The sequence below is a fragment of the Salmo salar genome, chromosome ssa05, assembly GCF_905237065.1.
Source record: "Salmo salar chromosome ssa05, Ssal_v3.1, whole genome shotgun sequence".
In the NCBI taxonomy this organism is placed as follows: Eukaryota; Metazoa; Chordata; class Actinopteri; order Salmoniformes; family Salmonidae; genus Salmo; species Salmo salar.
In genome coordinates, this window is record NC_059446.1 from 34,575,829 (window position 1) to 34,595,118 (window position 19,290).

At 43.0% G+C, this 19,290-nt stretch overlaps 1 protein-coding gene across 6 annotated transcripts; it reads left to right on the top strand.

Annotated features, from left to right (window-relative positions):
• Positions 1 to 2,480: 2,480 nt before the first annotated feature.
• nocta (nocturnin a) lies at positions 2,481 to 17,414 on the top strand. 6 transcript variants are annotated; one of them, XM_014199594.2, is made up of 3 exons: positions 2,481 to 3,119; positions 15,131 to 15,445; positions 16,146 to 17,414. In XM_014199594.2, exons 1-3 carry the CDS (start codon positions 2,906 to 2,908, stop codon positions 17,039 to 17,041), a joined length of 1,425 nt encoding a protein of 474 aa, XP_014055069.1. In that variant the 5' UTR covers positions 2,481 to 2,905; the 3' UTR covers positions 17,042 to 17,414. The 6 variants fall into 6 exon arrangements, with proteins under 6 accessions (XP_014055069.1, XP_014055070.1, XP_014055072.1 ...); XM_014199595.2 differs by lacking the exon at positions 2,481 to 3,119 and adding an exon at positions 3,284 to 4,062; XM_014199597.2 differs by lacking the exon at positions 2,481 to 3,119 and adding an exon at positions 13,367 to 13,714.
• The last annotated feature ends 1,876 nt before the right edge of the window (positions 17,415 to 19,290 follow it).

A 19,290-nucleotide genomic window follows, 5' to 3' on the forward strand; every position in this document is an offset into this window, starting at 1 on the left:
CACACATAGTGTTGTGTGTTCCTTCCAAACAACTCAACTTTAGTTTTATCTGTCCACAGAATATTTTACCAGAAGCGCTGTGGAACATCCAGGTGCTCTTTTGTGAACTTCAGACGTGCTACAATGTTTTTTTTGGACAGCAGTGGCTTCTTCCGTCATGTCCTCCCATGAACACATTCTTGTTTAGTGTTTTACTTATCGTAGACTCGTAAACAGAGATGTTAGCATGTTCCAAAGATTTCTGTAAGTCTTTAGCTGACACTCAAGGATTCTTCTTAACCTCATTGAGCATTCTGCACTGTGCTCTTGTAGTCATCTTTGCAGGACGGCCACTCCTAGGGAGAGTAGCAACAGTGCTGAACTTTCTCTATTTGTAGACAATTTATCTTACCGTGGACTGATGAACATCACGGCTTTTAGAAATACTTTTGAAACCCAGTTTTATGCAAGTCAACAATTCTTAATCTTAGGTTTTCTGAGATCTCTTTTGTTCGAGGCATGGTTCACATCAGGCAATGCTTCTTGTGAATAGCAAACTCACATTTTGTGAGTGTTTTTTATAGGGCAGGGCAGCTCTAACCAACATCTCCATCTCGTCTCATTTATTGGACTCCAGGTTAGCTGACTCCAGACTCCAATTAGCTTTTGGAAAAGTCATTAGCCTAGGGGTTCACATACTTTTTCCAACCTACACTATGAATGTTTAAATTATGTATTCAATATAGAAAATAGAAATACAATACTTTGTGTGTCATTAGTTTAAGCACTTTGTGTTTGTCTATTGTTGTGACTAAGATGAAGATCAGATCAAATGTTATAACTAATTTATGCAGAAATCCAGGTAATTCCAAAGGGTTCACATACTTTTTCTTGCCACTGTAGCTGTTCAGCAATGCTCCCATCCAACCTGACATAGCTTGAGAGAAACTATAACGTAACAAAATGTGGAAAAAGTCAAGGGGTCTGAATACTTTCCAAATGCACCGTACATTACAGATGGTACGCTGGTTGGGGCAAAGGTTCACTCATGTTCCATTGAGGGAAGTGTGTGTGTGTGTGTGTGTGTGTGTGTGTGTGTGTGTGTGTGTGTGTGTGTGTGTGTGTGTGTGTGTGTGTGTGTGTGTGTGTGTGTGGTGTGTGTGTGTGTGTGTGTGTGTGTGTCTTAGTTCTCCTCTTTAACCCATTAATTTCATAATTCATAATTGAATAGCCCTGAATGAGAGAGATACTATCGCTGGGGAGATTTTCCTCTCTCTTTCTTTTTCATCTCAGTCTCTTTCTGCCAAGCGGCTGTACTTACAGAGCCATTGTCCCCCTCAATGAAACCAGATTAAAATGTAATCAGTTTTACCACCTGCAGCCCTGTGTTGAGAACGGACAGAGAGAGACATGGGCATGTGTCTTAATTCAGCCGCACACCAGTCAGCATTACACACACACGCAATATATACCGCTCATCCATCTCCTATGTGCCAACGTGTATAGAACTTTTTCTCTACTTTAGCTCCTGTTCTCTACAGCAAAGCGTACTGTACATGTGCAGGCAATAAGAAACCTGTTATTTGTTGTTGTTTGGTCTATTCTGCTGTTCATAACAATGTTACATAAATGGAGATATTTCAAGGCAGGATTGCTGCACTAGAAAACCCCTGTTTGGATGGTGTGTATGTAAATGATCCCCCCCTGATCAATGATTAACTGGAGTAAACTTTGCCTACTGAAGACCCTTGACCCGCCTGGTAAGTTATATAACAACATTTGATAATAAATTATTAATTCCACTTAACCATCATCCAATAGTTGTTGGGGCATATTTACTCCATTTTAGGTCCCACAGGCTGCCCCAACACATAATCATGACATGAAAGCATATTGTAAGAGTCTAAGAGGTCCTTAGTTGACACTAAAAGGTGTCAACCCATTTAAAGAGAAAACTGTTATTCATTTGTTTGATAAGATTAAAGATTTTCTCAAGTCGGCAACATTTCAATTTCAGGGGACCCCACATGGGGTACCGACCACAAGTCTGGAAACCAAAGTCATAGATTATCTGGCATGCCCAACTTTAATGGATATGTTACTGATAGGAAAGGTCTGAATGCAAAAGCCCTAAGTATGCCTTGTAAAACGGTTGTTTTGTTCACTAGGCCTACCTTATTTGATATTGTTTATTTCACTATTTGTATTACAATGCTTGTGTAGGTTATGTTGTGGGTAAAGCTGTTTTTAGAACGCTATTAGCCTAGTCCAAACGTACAGTTGCTGACATAACAGGACATTGCATAAGCATGTGGGCGCGGGAGAAGAGGTGGCGTTTTTTTTTGATAGATTTGCGTCATTATGATGTTTTTCCAACACGCGCACTGGCCTCTGATTAGATCAGAGGTGAGACCACACCCTCTCCCTACCCTTAAACCCGCCCTCTTCCTGTTTGTCATGAAAACTCTACTGTACAGATCAATCCATTGGCAGTTTGAATTAGGAGGGTTCTTTGGGAAAGTTGCTTTAAATCTCTCAATATAATGCGTAATGTCGTTTGATTATGGGTATCTTTAAACTAATACTTACTAAGGATATATTTGTATTGACAAGATATTTTCCAGACTCTGTATTTAGGGTTTTAAAATCCTCCTTCTTCGTTATCCACCCTCGAAACTCTAGTTCAAAGAGCCTGTCGGAAATATGATGAAACATTTGCCGGCTACTTTGTTTCTGATACAAACGTGAAAGAATGCCGCAGTGACCAACATTTTGTGTCCGTAGAATGATATCTCTATTTGTATACAAATAGTTATTATTTGACAGGACTATCGAGTGTTGGGACTGAAGTGAGGCTATTACAGTATCTTCTCACCGCTCTCTCGTTCATTTGGCCACACTAGTTGTAACAGAACCGGCGCGAGGCATGTATCCGGCTCGTCGGTGTTCCTTCTTCCACCGAGACTTGGCAGCGGTTTGTCTCTCTTCCCTGGGGCCGGCAGCTAAGAAACAGCCACCTCCGAAGAAATTATCCCTCCCGGCTCCACGGCACTGTCACACCGGAGGAGAAGACGGCAGACGCTGCAAGCCACAGGTGAAATCACGCGGCTCATCGCCCGCGTCAGTGAACTCTATACCAGGTAGGCATGTTCAGTGTTCAGGAGGCATCTTATTAGACCTTTCTCATGTCTGTTTAAAAATAATGACAATTATATAATACATTTTGTTGGGTTCTGTTTAAATAACATTCTAAACAATATTGCCTACGGTTGGGAGGGGTGTATTTCTCTTGTTTGGCCAGAATTATTATTCAAACCGATTAGGCCTATGTGAAGTCTCATATGCGCTTCTACATCTTCAGACATTCAAAACGTGGAAAATATGAGAGAGAGTTCTTTTATTTTATTGTTTTTAGTTTGTCCCATGTCACTTTCATAACAATGTTATTTCAAGACTTAATTTTTGGCACTTTTTATTTTATTGATGTCCAAAGGTAGAATGGGGGCTAATGAACAGCGATGTAGTCGCGTCACTAAACCTTGGTCCGAATTGAGTCTGCTGTGCTTGAGTCACAAGTCCCTATGGCTCAAGTCTGAGTTATTGGGTCCACATTAACTCAAAATAAAGTTAGTGTAGTGGCAAGAGGAATTTAGTCAAAACATTTTAGCTATCCCTTTTTCTTTCTTTCTGTGCCACCAAATGTTTGCATATAGGCCACTGGTAATTTTACTAGGACCACGATCAGTTGCAAACCATTCTTAAACGTTGCAGATAGAAATTCCATGAGTAGAGACAAAGTTATTCCTTATTCAACATGTCAGAGAGGCATGCTTGTTCTATATAGCTTAAATCTGAACGTTACAAAACACTGCATCCTGCTGAACACGCCCCAGGTTGTTAGCTATAGCTATGTAATGAGGTAACATGGCTGAACAAGATGTAGCCTAAACATGGTTAATAACGGTCCGATCCGCAAGTAGCCTAGTTTTAAAATGGTCCTGGATAAATGTAAAATGCGGCACACCAATTCACGACAGACAGAAAAAACTACGCGCTGGTATTTTGGATCATATCTTTTGAACGGTAAGGAATCAGGCTGTTTTCTCAGAGGAAAAGAGGGAGACTATTGGCCTACATAACCTGGCTATGAAATGCAGTGGAGAATGTAGGAGGGTTGAGTAAGACTACAAATTCAAAGACCGCCTACTTTTCTATACTCAAGAGAGAGAAAAACATAGCTAGACTGTTTAATTAATTAACTCAATGCTATTATTGTTTTTCATTTCGTAAAGCAGCTTGCGTTTCTTAACCAGGCAAAGTGTAGCTAACTAGAAATCTGGTGGTGACGGGGATGTATAATCCGGAGTGGAACCTGTCTGCCCACACTCACCACTTGCGTGTGCTGGGTGTGGCAAGTCCCTCCCATTGCTGAACAGAACTGTGCATCTATGCTGCTATTATTTGTGCTTATCTCTCTAAACTCTTGTCCGGTCTATTTAGTAATCATATTTTAGTCAGTGAGAATTTGATCTCGTTTTAGTCAACTGAAATGAAAAATCATTTTTGTTTACTGATAGTTTTTTCTAGGTCTATTTAGTCAGTTATAGTCAATTGCCACTGAAAAATAGGTGTTTGCTGAATATTTTAGTCACTATAATTGTTGACAAAATTGACCAGAACAGCATTACGCAACAACTGTGCCACTGAGAGGCTCAGGGTTGACCTCTTCAGCATCTCAAGGGGGTCTCCTTTCCTGTGGCCTTTCTCCCTCACGCTGCTTGTCCTGGATAGCTTGTTCACCGCAAAGGACTGGACCAGTAAAAACAGTCCGAGGGTATTCCATAGAAATAAAATGAAATTTTGTATGGGTAGGCTATTTCCTCCTAGCGTACAGGTTTGCCTCTGCCTCATTGATTTTGTATATATATATATATATATATCTCTATCTCCATCTCCAAAAAAATTGTAAATGTATTTATTTCATTGTTGGACATTTTAAAAGGGTAGGTAACATAATCATAACCACCAGGTATTTTTTATTTATTTAACTAGGCAAGTCAAATTCTTATTTACAATGACGGCCTACCAAAAGGCCGCCTGCGGGGATGGGGGCTGGAAATAAAAAATAAATTAAATAAAAATATAGGACAAAACACACATCATGGCAAGAGAGACAACACTACATAAAGAGAGACCTAAGATGACAACATAGCATGGCAGCAACACTTTACAACACAGCATGGCGGCAACACAACATGATAGCAACGCAACATGGCAGCAGCACAAAACAGGGTACAAACATTGTTGGGCACAGACAGCAGCATAAAGGGCAAGAAGGTAGAGACAACAATACATCACGCAAAGCAGCCACAACTGTCAGTAAGAGTGTCCATGATTTGAGTCTTTGAATGAAAAGATTGAGATAAAGAGTGTTTGTTGCACCTCATTCCAGTCAATATGCAGCAGCGAACTGAAAAGATGAGCGACCCAGGGATGTGTATGCTTTGGGGACCTTTAACAGAATGTGACTGGCAGAATGAATGTTGTATGTGGAGGATTAGGGCTGCAGTAGATGTCTCAGATAGGGGGGAGTGAGGCCTAAAAGGGTTTTATAAATGAGCAACAACCAGTGGGTCTTGCGACGGGTATACAGAGATGACCAGTTTACAGAAGAGTATAGAGTGCGGTGATGTGATCTAATAGGGAGCATTGGTGGCAAATCTGATGGCCGAATGGTAAAGAACACCTAGCCACTCGAGAGCACCCTTACCTGCTGCTCGAGAGTACCCTTACTTCCGATTTATAAATTACGTCTCCATAATCTAGCATGGGTAGGATGGTCATCTGAATCAGGGTTAGTTTATCAGCTGGGGTGAAAGAGGAGAGATTACGATAGAGGAAACAAAGTCTAGATTTAACTTTAGCCTGTCGCTTTGATATGTGCTGAGAGAAGGACAGTGTACTGTCTAGCCATACTCCCAAGTACTTGTATGAGGTGACTACTTCAAGCTCTAAACCCGCAGAGGTAGTAATCACACCTGTGGGGAGAGGGGCAGTCCTCTTACCAAACCACATGACCTTTGTTTTGGAGGTGTTGAGAGAAAGGTTAAGGGCAGAGGAAGCTTGTTGGACACTAAGAAAGCTTTGTTGTAGAGCGTTTAACACAAAATCCAGGGAGGGGCCAGTTGAGTATAAGACTGCATATAGATGAGTGACTCATCTGCATATAAATGGCTGAGAGAGCTTCCTACTGCCTGAGCTATGTTGTTGATGTAAATTGAGAAGAGCGTGGGGCCTAGGATAGGGCCTTGGTGTACACCCTCGGTGACAGGCAGTAGCTAAGACAGCAGATGTTCTGACTTTATTCCCTGCACTCTTTGAGAGAGGTAGTTAGCAAGCCAGGCCAAAGACACCTCAGAGACACCAATATTCCTTAGCCGGCCCACAAGAATGGAATGGTCTACCGTATCAAGAGCTTTGGCCAAGTCAATTAAAAATAGCAGCACAACATTGCTTAGAATCAAGGGAAATTGTGACATCATTGAGGACCTTGCAGTGAAACATCCATAACCTGAGTGGAAACCAGATTACATACCAGAGCGAATACTATAGACATCAAGAAAGCCAGTCAGTTGATTATTGACAAGTTTTTCTAACACTTTTGATAAACAGGGCAAAATAGAAATATGCCTATAACAGTTAGGATCAGCTTGATCTCCCCTTTAAATAAAGGACTAATGGTGTCTGCCTTCCAAGCAATGGGAACCTCCCCAGAGAGGAGAGACAGGCTTGGTTATTATATGGGAAGCAACCTTAAAGAAGAAAGGGTCTAAACCATCTGACACAGATGTTTTTTGGGGGTCAAGTTTAAGGCGCTCCTTTAGCACCTCAGCCTCAGTGACCGCCTGCAGGGAGAAACTTTGTAGTAGGGCAGGGGAAAAAGAGGGAGGATCATCAGGGCTAGTCGCATTAGAAGGGGTGGGAGATGAGGAAATGTTGGATGGGCAAGGAGGCATGGCTGAGCCAAATAGGAATCCTGACTTAATGAGGTGGTGATTTTAAAGAGCTCAGCCATGTCCTTCTTGTCAGTTACAACCACATCAACTTTAACCTCTATGGGCTAGGTGGTGCACTCCATCAACAGCAGGTGCATTTCAAGAGCGGCAAATTTGAATCCAAATAAATGTCAAAATTCAAATTTTTCAAACATACAACTATTTTACACCCTTTGAAAGATAAACATCTCCTTAATCTAACCACGTTTTACGATTTCAAAAAGGTTTTACTGCGAAAGCATAAATTTAGAGTATGTTAGGACAGTACATTTACAAGAGTTGTGTGTAATGTTGTGCCAATTCAAAGACAGGCGTCACCAAAACCATAAATCAGCTAAAATTATGCACTAACCTTTTACAATCTCCAACAGATGACACTCCTAGGACATTGTGTTAGACAATGCATGCATTTTTAGTTCTATCAAGTTCATATTTATATCCAAAAACAGCGTTTTACTGTGGCGTTGATGTTCAGGAAATCATTTCCCTCCAATAACCGGCATTCAAGTCAGCACCACAAATTAAATAATGAAAATTAGAAAACATTGGTAAAATATTATATTGTCATTTAAAGAATTATAGATTTACATCTCTTGAACGCAATCAACTTGCCAGATTTAAAAATAACCTTACTGGGAAAGCACACTTTGCAATAATCTGAGCACTGCGCCCAGAAAAATACGCGTTGCGATACAGACTAGCCGCCATGTTGGGGAGATCTAAAATCGAAAATACTATGTAAATAATCCATTACCTTTGATTCTCTTCATCAGATGTCACTTCCAGGTATCACGGGTCCATAACGAATGTAGTTTTGTTCAAAAAAGCTCATCATTTATGTCCAAAAATCTCTGTCTTGTTAGCACATGATCTAAGCCCGCCGGACTTCACTTCATGAACGAGGGGAAAAAAATATATTTACGTTCGTTCAAACATGTCAAACGTTGTATAGCATAAATCATTAGGGTCTTTTTTAACCAGAACATGAATAATATTCAAGGTGGACGAATGCATTCTCTTTTATAACGTATTGGAACGAGGGTACCCAACATGAACTCGCGCGCCAGGTGTCTAATGGGCCATCATCGTTCCATGGCTCTTGTTCGGTCAGATCTCCCTCCAGAAGACTCAAACCACTTTGTAAAGGCTGGTGACATCTAGTGGAAGCAATAGGAAGTGCCAAAATATTCCTCAGCCCCTGTGTTTTTCAATGGCATAGGTTTAAAGGTAATACAACACATCAGGTATCCACTTCCTGTCAGAAAATGTTATTCTCACAGACACCATTCAAACAGTTTTAGAAACTTTAGGGTGTTTTCTATCCATATATAATAAGTATATGCATATTCTAGTTACTGGGTAGGATTAGTAACCAGATTAAATCGGGTACATTTTTTTATCCAGCCGTGCAAATACTGCCCCCTAGCCCCAACAGGTTAAGGGACATGGGTAGCTGTGAAGAGGAGTGTTTTATTCTCCAGGTCTTTAACCATTTTCCAGAGCTTCTTGGTTCTAGACCCACAGAGAGAGAACTGCTCCTTAAAGTAACTAACTTTGCCCTTCCAGATAGCCTGAGTGCACTTATTTATCATTTGCCTGAACGAGAGCCAGTCAGCCTGAGTATGCATGTGCCGAGCCTTTCGTCAAATGCAATTCTTGAGGTGGAGTAACTCTGCCAGATCATGGTCGAATCAGGGGCTGAACCTGTTTTTAATTCAAATTTTCTTTATGGGGCATGTTTGTTAGCAATATCAAGCTTATTCTATACCAATTTACAGAGGCCAGGTCAAGAAGGAAGGCTTGCTCATTAAAGGTTTTTAGCAAGTGTCTATGACAAATCAGGACAGGACATTTCACTGAGCAGCTATTACGAACACAGGCTGTAAAACAGTGATCACTAAGGTCATTACAGAAAACACCAGACTGATACCTATCATGATTATTTGTGAAGATAACATCGAGGAGAGTAGCATCTGGGTGTTTTGGAGTCACCTTGTGGGATTGGTAATAATCTGAGAAAGATTTAGGGAGTCCCATTGCTTTAGGACTTGGTCAGGTAGTTTAAGCATGTCCCAGTTTAGGTCACCTAGCAGGACAAATTCAGACTTAGTGTAAAAGGCCAGGAGAGAGCTTAGGGCAGGTAGGGTACAGACCGGGGCTGATGAAGGATGATAACACCCCGTAACAGTCAATGAGGAGCTATTTGAAAGTTTAATGCTTAAAACCAGCAAATCAAATTGTTTGGGGACAGACTTGGTGGAGACAACCGAGCATTGACGGTGATCCTTGGTAAAGATTGCCACTACCCCACTTTTGGAAGATCTGAAAAAGGTTATAACCAGAAAGGTTAACATCAGTATTCAAAACACTCTTTCTTAACCATGTCTCAGTAATGACCAACACATCTGGATTGGAGCTGTGAACCCACACTTTCAATTGATCCATTTTAGGTAATAAGCTTCTTGTGTTAACGTGCAGAAAACCCAGGCTTTTACGAGAGCAGAAATCAGTGAAACGGATATCAGAGCACAAGTCAGAATTGGGGCTAGCAACAGTAGATGGGCCAGGCTGTACATGCACATTTCCAGATATCAACAACAGTAAAACAATCAAGGCACGGCAGAGGACTTGGAGAGCTCTGCAGTGTTGATTTCTGACATTTGAATGTGCATTAGATGGCAACAGGATCATAATATACAGCAATTTCATCAGGTTACATGAATACAAAGCCTGCGAGAGGTGATTAGAAAAGGATGGGGGGGCCAAAAGTCTGTGTAACCAATAGAGAGTCAGCGTCCTGAGTGTGGGAACAAACAGTCTGTCCCACGGTAGGGTAAACAAGAAAGTTCATAGCCAACAAAGCATGCAGGAGTCATGAGGCAAAATGCACAAGATTTTTTTTTTAAATGGACTTGGAGCTAGCCATTGTAAGTTCAGAGTCACTCGCCCCATACAGTGCCTGTGTGCTGGAGGCGAGCGAAAGCTTGGTAGGGGGGGGAGAGACAAGCCATGGCAGACAGTGAACAGATCGCCAGGTGGAATCCAGGCATCGTGAGTAGGAGTCACACCCATTTGGGAGAAGCTTTATTTCTGGAGGCAGATTTCTTGTAGAAAATGTCAGTGGATGGCCCTGAACAGCAGGAGGGTGCTTCAAGGCCTCTGGATTTGGGAGGGGTATCCTGTGAGACTCCTGCCATGTGTTGGGCTCAAAGGCTTCGATACCTTTCACTTCATGCCTCAGTGCTAATTAAAGTTGTATCTGGTCTGTCCAAAATTAGGTTGTAGGTTTGGCATTTTGATCTGGAGTGAAGGTTATGCTGTGGAGGGTAGCATCCGGTAACAAATGGATTTGCATTAGTATACACATCAAAAGTCCCAATGCAAAGTTACACCTCACTTTTCTGTTTTTGGAGTTATTACATAAAACTGATCAGAATGCCAAAGTCATGTTGGAAAATGTTTTTCATGGGTGTGATGTAAAATGGAGGACCCGGGAAGCCAGCTTATTCCTAAAGAATGTTAGCTATATGCAGTTATCTTAGCCAGCCAGCTAACTTTAGCTTTTTAGCCAACTAGATATTAGCCAGCCTAGCCAACCATCACAGTTATGGTTGGCAAGCCAGGGCCCAACAACTGGAGACCAGCTAGAACACAACTAAACATAACCACAGACCACAAGCAAAGAGAGAGCAGAGACTTGCAGATTGTTGGCTGGGGCCCATCCAATAGTGAAAGAGGGCAGGCTGAGTTAGCTACCAAAGCCAGGGGGAGGCAGGTGCTTCACCGGGCCAAGGGAGAGTCGGTGAGGGAAATCCAATAGCTATATAGTGAGAGAGAACCAAAATAGATTCCAGATGTCAGTCAGCTAGCGCACTAGCACTAAGCCAAGGTGGGAAAGGTTACAGAACTCCCTTAGCCTAATTCAAAGAGAACATGCCAAAAAGTTGGCAAAACAAAATAGATAACAGACAAGGAACTACACAATTGGCGCAAGAAGGCACCAGGGCCTGCCGTGCTAACGAGTTCCCACAAGGTAACACAGCCACACAGGCCATGAAGCGCTTGAGCTAGCTACAGTTAGCATATGAACATGGGAGCACAGAGTAGATTCTCCATATCACGTTGAGAAATGGTGTATAGTGCAAACTCATGCTTCCTACCCTTTTTTAAATACTGTAAAATCACCAGGAAATCAGCTCAGTGATTTTAATTTAGGAAATCTGTTCCCAATGTAAGCATGTTGGAAATCATTGTTTTTGTCATACTATATCTGCTTCTTGCAGTCAACTTGCAGTGTACAAATGATTTATGATGTTCCGACCCTCCGCTCAAGTCCCCTGGTCTAGCCTGTTAACCATTTACTGTAGTATAAAAAAGGCTGGAGATCTGGTATGCTTCCTATGCCATCTCTGTTCAACCACTCCGCTAAATGGCTCCAACAAGACAAAAGGTCAGACCAAAAAATAAAAGCCGACCTCATTACAGTTATGCAACACTAATCTCATTAAAACTGGCAGCACACCTTTTCCTACCCGTGCTGACTGAGGAGGAGATCAGAAGGGTTAAGTTATTTTAGGTTCTGTCATGTCCGTAAAATCAGGTCATGGTGAGAGAAGCCCTTGTACCTCTTAGCTAACAGTACACTGATATATTAATGTCTAGAGTGTGGATGAGGGGGTTTCATCTAAATGAACCCACTAATGGTAAATCCTCAGAGGAATAAATGATTTTATTGGTTTGACTCCACCAGTGGGTTAAACTTATCTAATGATGATGGGGGTATAAAGTATAAACCAAAATAGCTTAATTTGGTTTCTCCCTTGGAGTGCTGCCTGTTTTAATGAGATTAGTGGTGCATAACTGTGTTACGACTCGAGAGGTTTCCTTATTGAAGCTAGAATCCTAAGTTGCTACATCCATTTTGGACTTTGATTCTTGAAGAATATAACTTAAATGTCTCATGAGCTTAGTTCAACTGTCATACCCTATCAGAACCCAAAATATAAGATTGTTATACTCCCAATGTTTGTAAACAAAGTAAATGTAAACAAATACTGTTGCCTCCAAAACATGGTTAAAACTATCATTTTGATATCATAGATGGTCAGTTCTTGCATACATAGCTCTCACTTTGAATATGAGTGCTTACATTTGTCCAGGTTCATCCCTCAGCTGTTTACCAAAACACAGGTGGGTTGACCACTTTATTTCAACTAAGGAGTCCAGCTTTAAGAATGCACACAGTTAGTTTTTTCTTGTCTCATATTTCTTGTGTTTTCTTACCTTTTATTATTAGTTTTATTACTGCATTGATGGTAAAGAGCTTGCAAGTAAGCATTTCACTGTACTGTTTTACACCTGCTGTGTCCTGTGCAAGTGACAAACTTTGAAACAAGCAAACACTCAGGCGCACACACACTCAGAAACACTCTGAAAATGAGGGGACCAGGCTATTTTGCTGTTCCCCTTACATCTCCTTCCTATCCATGGACAGGAGTTCAAGGGGCATTGGGGGCCAGACCCCCTGCTTCCCAAATGTTTTAATTTTAGTCTACCTGGCTACCTAATCTCTTTCATGCTCCCATCCTTCGTTTGATAATTGCCTGGAGCAGTCATGTGATTGTCTCATTCAACGCTGATGTCACCAACATTCCTATGGAGAGATTCTGCTCTCCAGTTGAAATGTAGGCCCGTAGATAGGCCTGGCCTGCTGTGCTGTCAATGCAGTATTTTTATGGAGAACAACAGATTTTAGGTCTACAGTATAATTGAGTAGGCCTACATACCAATTATTGAAACGGTTTCCTTCGTCTCCTTTCTTTTAGCTTTTGTCCTCTAGGGAGATGCTAAGTAAAGTAAGTATAGCCAACTGAAAACACAGAAACAGTCATGTTCTTTCTCAGTTGGGTCAGAAACATAATGTCCACTCCACTGGTGTTTCCAGCTATTTTTAACCTTATGTTTGGGAAACACCTACACTCAGATGCCACATACCGTATGTACATTCAACATAGTGTACATGCAGCAGTTCAATACTCGTGCTGAATGGGGCCCTGAAGCATTCCAGTGTATGTGCTCTATGAGCAGCAGACTGAGTCAGCTTATTGAATCACATTCCACTTAGTTGAGTCTCTCCTCTATCACATAGATTAACTAAGGACAAGCCACACTAATCTCATTTAATTTGGTCATTTATGATGTTTGTGTGCCATATCTCTATGCGAGTGGTTGTATGCCATGTGTGTGACCCTCACGGGACGGTTATAATAAGCCATTGTGGCAGCCAGATGAGCAGTGTGGGGATGAAGAGAGGAGAGTGGGTTTGACACTGGTCTATTCAGGAATGCTCGGTAGCTCGCAGAATCCCCGTCTCTCGAAAACTCTCTCTCTCACACACACACACAGAGCAGTCCAGTCTCTTATACTCTCACACACACCGAGCAGTAGAGTCACATCCGCTTGCTCCGGAACATTCTTTCACGTCAATACATCAGTTTCAGAAGAGTCCAATCTCTCTCAGGAGAAAGAGAAGGAGAGAGAAACAGAGAGGAGGCGCAAGAGAGAGTGCTCTATGTAGCGCCATGGAGACAACCTGGACACTGGGTCGAGCGTGAATCACAAAGCAAGATTTTTAAAAGAGGGCGTGTGTGATTCTTCTCCATCGACTCTACGTTTTCTTTGTGAGTAACTGTCTATCATCTCTCAACTCAATCGGAAAAACTGAGTGTTCGACTGAGAAAATTGTCTGGACCGTATTTAAGAGCACTCTAAGAAATAGTTGTAAGATGTGAAGATATGTGTTCACATCTGAAATGTGTCTGTAGGTTAAAAAAAAGACGTTTCAGATGAGAAGAATAAGTAAAAACTCCAGAATCCAAACTGCAGCTCCACTAGAGGTCAGCAAATGGTAGCAAGTAAATACTGTGCTCTTCCTCCCTGCTTTTCTCTCTCTCTGGAGAAGTTTATAGTGTGTAAACATGATCCTGCACTGGAACACTGTGTCCTGGGTATTGAGTAACTCGCCAACCCTTGCCCCCATGCACTCCGTGTGTGGGTGTGGGAAACTCAAGTGTGTGGGCAACTCAAGTGTGTTACTGTCCACCTTCCACTCCCCTGTGTGTTTTCCAAGTGTCCGGATGCATCGATCTGTCAGCTCCACCTGACATATGACTAGCCATGGTGATGACCTCATATCCTCCCCCTTCCTTTCCTTTCTCTCCCTTCCCTTCCTTTCTCTCCCTTCCCTTGTCCTCCCATCAGTCTCACACAGACTAACTGTGTCTAAACAGTCACGCTGTCACTAGCTGGAATGTCACACTGACACAAAAACAGAGGGAGGGACTGAGACAGAGGGGGGGAGAGAGACTGAGTACAACAAACTGAAAGCAGCAGAGAACTAAAGTGGAAGGAGTCGGATTGTCTGAAAATCGACTGAGTGGGGGAAAAAATCAGAAGAAACTGAAGTACAAGGAGGAGAAAGACAGTGAAGGAGTCATCAAAACAGCGAGAGGAATAGAGCTAGAGAGTAGTACTGCTGTTCTCAGACACCGAGATAAACGAGACAAAACAGTGGTGAGGATTTCACTAAACCACAGTGACGTACGTAGTCTAAGGACGGAGATGATCGGTTTGACCACAGTTCTATCAAGCTTATTTATGTATGTCTCTCTTTAGATCCACTCTAACTATTCTTTTTCTAGCTACTCTTGCTCACAAAATGGCTTCCAAGGAACGCAGAGGATGAGTCGGAGCCTAATTCACGAGGGAGTGTCTGCCTGTCTGTCGTCCTGTGAATGTGCTAGCCTTTTTAATCTGTGGGCATTGTTTTGGTAAACGGAGCAAAATAATGTATCGCTGTTGACTCGTCCACCTAAGAGCATATTGCATGCCACATATACAAGTGGTTACAGATTATTTATTTAGTCTGATTCAGACATGGTCTTTCGTGTGAGAGCCTGAGAGACAGTCTCTGCTGACTGCAGGGTAACATGACAGGACTCATGTTTTACAATGTCTCGTGTGGGTGTGATTATGTGCGCCCGCTGTATGTGTGCAGTGTTTTGTATTTCTCTAATATGTTGTCTCCTTGTCCTCAGTGTGTCTGATGGGCAGCAGCAGTAGCAGCAGCAGGCTGTTTGGTACCCTGGCCCAGACCCTGAACAGTGCTCCACTGGCCCAGCAGGACTACGACCCAGAGCACCAGGACTCAGACCAGGACCCGGAGGGCCTGGAGCAGGCCGACCCAGACCAGCTGCTCAAGGAGTGCGAGGAGATCCTCCAGAACCGGCCGGCCCGTCCACACCGGGACCTGGTCTACCCTGCAGACCCAAAACACCAGCACCAATACAGGAACAATGAGCAGCAGCAAACGCCATCCATACGGGTCATGACATGGAACATCCTAGCTCAAGGTACATAGACCTCTGATAGATGATATGAGCACCTTCTTAATATTGAGTTGCACCCCCCCCCTTATGCCCTTAGAACAGCCCCATTGGGGCATGGACTCTACAAGGTGTCAAAAGCGTTCCACAGGGATGCTGGCCTATGTTGACTCCAATGCCTGCCACAGTTGACACGTTGTATTGAGTTTGGCTGGATGTCCTTTGGGTGGTGGACCATTATTGATACACACAGGAAACTGTTGAGTGTGAAAAACCCAGCAGCATTGCAGTTCTTGACACAAACCGGTGAACCTGGCACCTACCATACCCTGTTCAAAGGCACTTAAATATTTTGTCTTGCCAATTCACCCTCTGAATGGCACACATACACAATCCATGTCTCAATTGTCTCAAGACTTAAAAATCCTTCTTTAACCTGTCTCCTCCCCTTCATCTGCACTGATTTGAAGTGGATTTAACAAATGGTGTCAATAAGGGATCATAGCTTTCACCTGGATTCACCTGGTCAGTCTGTCATGGAAAGAGCAGGTGTTCTTAATGTTTTGTGCACTCTATGAATATCCAAGACTCTAGCTCTCAAGACTTCAGACCATCGTACTGCTCAGTGCTCACAATGGCTTTCGATCAGAAATGGGGTGAAGTGTACAACGCTATACAGTGATGTCTACTGCTAATGTCTGGTAACTGTCCTCTCTCCTCCTCTCAGCTCTAGGGGAGGGTAAGGATGGCTTTGTGCAATGTCCTCTGGATGCTCTGAACTGGGCTGAGAGGAAGTACCTGATCCTGGAAGAGATCCTCACCTACCGCCCTGACATCCTGTGTCTCCAGGAAGTGGACCACTACTACGACACCTTCCAGCCCATCTTGGCCAGCCTGGGCTACCACAGCACATTCCTGCCCAAGCCCTGGTCCCCCTGCCTGGACGTGGCCAGCAACAACGGCCCTGACGGCTGTGCGCTCTTCTACCGCCGCGCCCGCTTCAGCCTCCTCCACACCTCCCACCTGCGCCTCTCTGCCATGATGCTGCCTACCAATCAGGTGGCCATCGTGCAGACGCTGCGTTGCCGGGAGACGGGCCAGAGGCTGTGCGTGGCCGTGACCCACCTGAAGGCAAGGAGCGGCTGGGAGAGGCTGAGGGGGGCCCAAGGGGCTGACCTGCTGCAGAGCCTAAAGGCTATCACCTCGCGGGCGGCTGGGTCAGACCCAGCCAGTAGGGGACCTGGGGGAGGGAGTGGGACAGAGGGGGTGCCTCTGATAGTGTGTGGGGACTTTAACGCTGAGCCCTCGGAGGACGTGTACAGGCGTTTTATGTCCTCCCCCCTGGGTCTGGACTCCGCCTATAAGCTGCTGAGTGCAGACGGGCAGACGGAGCCGGCCTACACTACCTGGAAGATCCGTCCCTCAGGGGAGAGCTGCAGTACCCTGGACTACATCTGGTACTCTCACGGTGCTTTCACTGTGGACACCCTGCTGGACATACCCACTGAGGAACAGATAGGACCTGACCGCCTGCCCTCATACCACTACCCCTCCGACCACCTCTCACTGCTCTGTGATGTCAGCTTCAGGGAGCCCAGGGACCAACCTCATAGGCTGATGTAGGTTGCCTATCAGAGGCATCGGCCAATAGGGTCCCAGTTCAGGACAATGCAGGAAGAATCAACTGGATCAAACAACGTGTGGGAGTGTGATACTGGAGAAGTGAATGCTTATTTTACTTGACCTGGTGCTGAAATTTGATTCTGCAGACTTGACACCAGAGAGTAGTTATTTATTTATTTTTTAAACCAGTACTTGTTTTCTGTCAAGTGAGATATTATCCCTCATGATCGTTTTTCTTCATATGAGGTGTATAACGGGTTTTAAAGGAACTGGAGAATAGGATCATATCAATACTGTAACTGCTATTATTTTCAGTGCTGTGGCAGCAAGAATGCCAATGAGCATGTCAAAATAAAATACTTAGACATTCTGACATCTTGTTTTTTTATTTTTGTTCATGTCATGTTTATGTAATTATTTGAGTTTTAATACTTGGGTAGTTATGTATGTTCATATTTAGTGATGGGGGGTCGATACAGTTACCTATCACAAAACATTTTTGGACGATATTAATGCGATACTTCGACTACAAATATAGTTTTGTAAAAACAACATTTTTATTTGTTTTAGCTAGCGCTGGTCTGCTTTACCTGGGCAAAAACTCTGGTATTTTTCATCCTATAGCTTGTTCTCCATCATCTTGGGCCAGCAACAGAAAGATCGCTGATCCGAATACCCGAGCCAACAAGGTGAAAAATCTGATGTGCTCTTGAGCATGGCACTTAAGTCTAATTTGCTCCAGGGGTGCCGAGAGAGGGTTTATTCCTCCCCAGATCTGTCCACATTAGGCAGATCATTAATTGTTAAGCAAGTTAAGTTTTTGTATGTGGGGGCAATGTGTCGAATTTAGTCAAGATAAAAATGAATTTCTTATTTGATCTAATAGAAATTTTGCAATCCTTAGGTTGTTACGACTGTCCTGATAAATGTGATGCACGTGACATCCCGGCAACACTTTGTATCTAAGATGAACATATTGTAACTTGAGACAGTCTATGCATATTCAGGAGGGTAGCGTAACATCTCACTCTCCATTGATTACAGGCAGTTGACGTCAACAACCCTCATCAAATATTCAAATAACGAGATGTATCCACCAATCCAAAGAGAAGAATAGGCAGGAGTTTGACAGCGACAACGAATCCGGTTGATAGGGCGGAGACAAGCATCTGGTCATTATATCCAGTAGCTCTGTTATGGCTGACCCTTTAAAACAGTAAAATGTATGTGGCAATTGTTTTTGTTTTGCTTCTTTTTTGTGAGCCAACATGTTTTCAGCACGTATTTCCATGACTGATTTTTAAAACTAGTTTTGTCATGTCTCGCTGCAGCAGACATATAGTGAGCAATCTGTTTGGAACATCAAATCGCAGTATAGAATCGCAATACATATAGAATCGTGAGAATCTCAATACATATCTTATCGGCACCTAAGGATCGTGATGGTATCGTGAGGTTGCTGGAAATTCCCAGCCCTGTTAATATTGTTTGACACAATGTCCTTGATGTCAAATTTGCCCAGTGTATTTACTAAATGCTTAAGCACAAACCACAAACATTCAGAAAAGTCTCTCTCACTCATCCCCCGTCTTTCCGGCTGGTGCATAGGCAAGCAACAATTGTTCTCCACTTCTGACGGTCTCAGGCCATCTTCTCCACTGTGACCCAGCTCTGCTGATGATGTTGTGGCCATCGACAATATAACACGTTTTATATATGGTTGGAGCTCAGTCTCCATTGTTCTGCGCCACGTTGTCTTGGGGCCTCCCCCTCAAATCTCTGTTGAGAATAAAACATGCATGACTTTAGCCTCCCGCCTCACTTCTGCAGCCTTTGGTTGGGCAGCTAGTCTACAGCACCGATCAGGCAACAACAGCACCTATTAACAATACTGCCATGTAGTGTAGAAAGCAGAACTAGCAGCTTGACAGCATACACTGTGTACCAAGCATTAGGAACACCTTCCTAATATTGAATTGACATGCTAATTGAGTGACTGACATAAAGACAATGCACATTTTGAAATTGCACCTTGTGTATTCTACTACAAACTCAACAGTAGGTTGAGACCCCGACTGAATTCCTAAAAAAATGTATATACACTACCGTTCAAAAGTTTGAGGTCACTTAGAAATGTCCTTGTTTTTGAAAGAAAGCACATTTGTTTGTCAATTAAAATAACAACTTGATCAGAAATAGTGTAGATGTTGTAGCTGGAAACGGCAGCTTTTTTTGTAATAGAATATCTA

What these genes read in the sequence shown, in the direction of transcription:
- nocta (XM_014199594.2), top strand. Translation starts at nt 2,906, where the DNA reads ATGTATCCGGCTCGTCGGTGTTCCTTCTTCCACCGAGACTTGGCAGCG. An exon ending in GTCAGTGAACTCTATACCAG is followed by an intron (nt 3,120 to 15,130) that starts GTAGGCATGTTC and finishes CCTTGTCCTCAG; the next exon opens with TGTGTCTGATGGGCAGCAGC. An exon ending in ATGGAACATCCTAGCTCAAG is followed by an intron (nt 15,446 to 16,145) that starts GTACATAGACCT and finishes TCCTCCTCTCAG; the next exon opens with CTCTAGGGGAGGGTAAGGAT.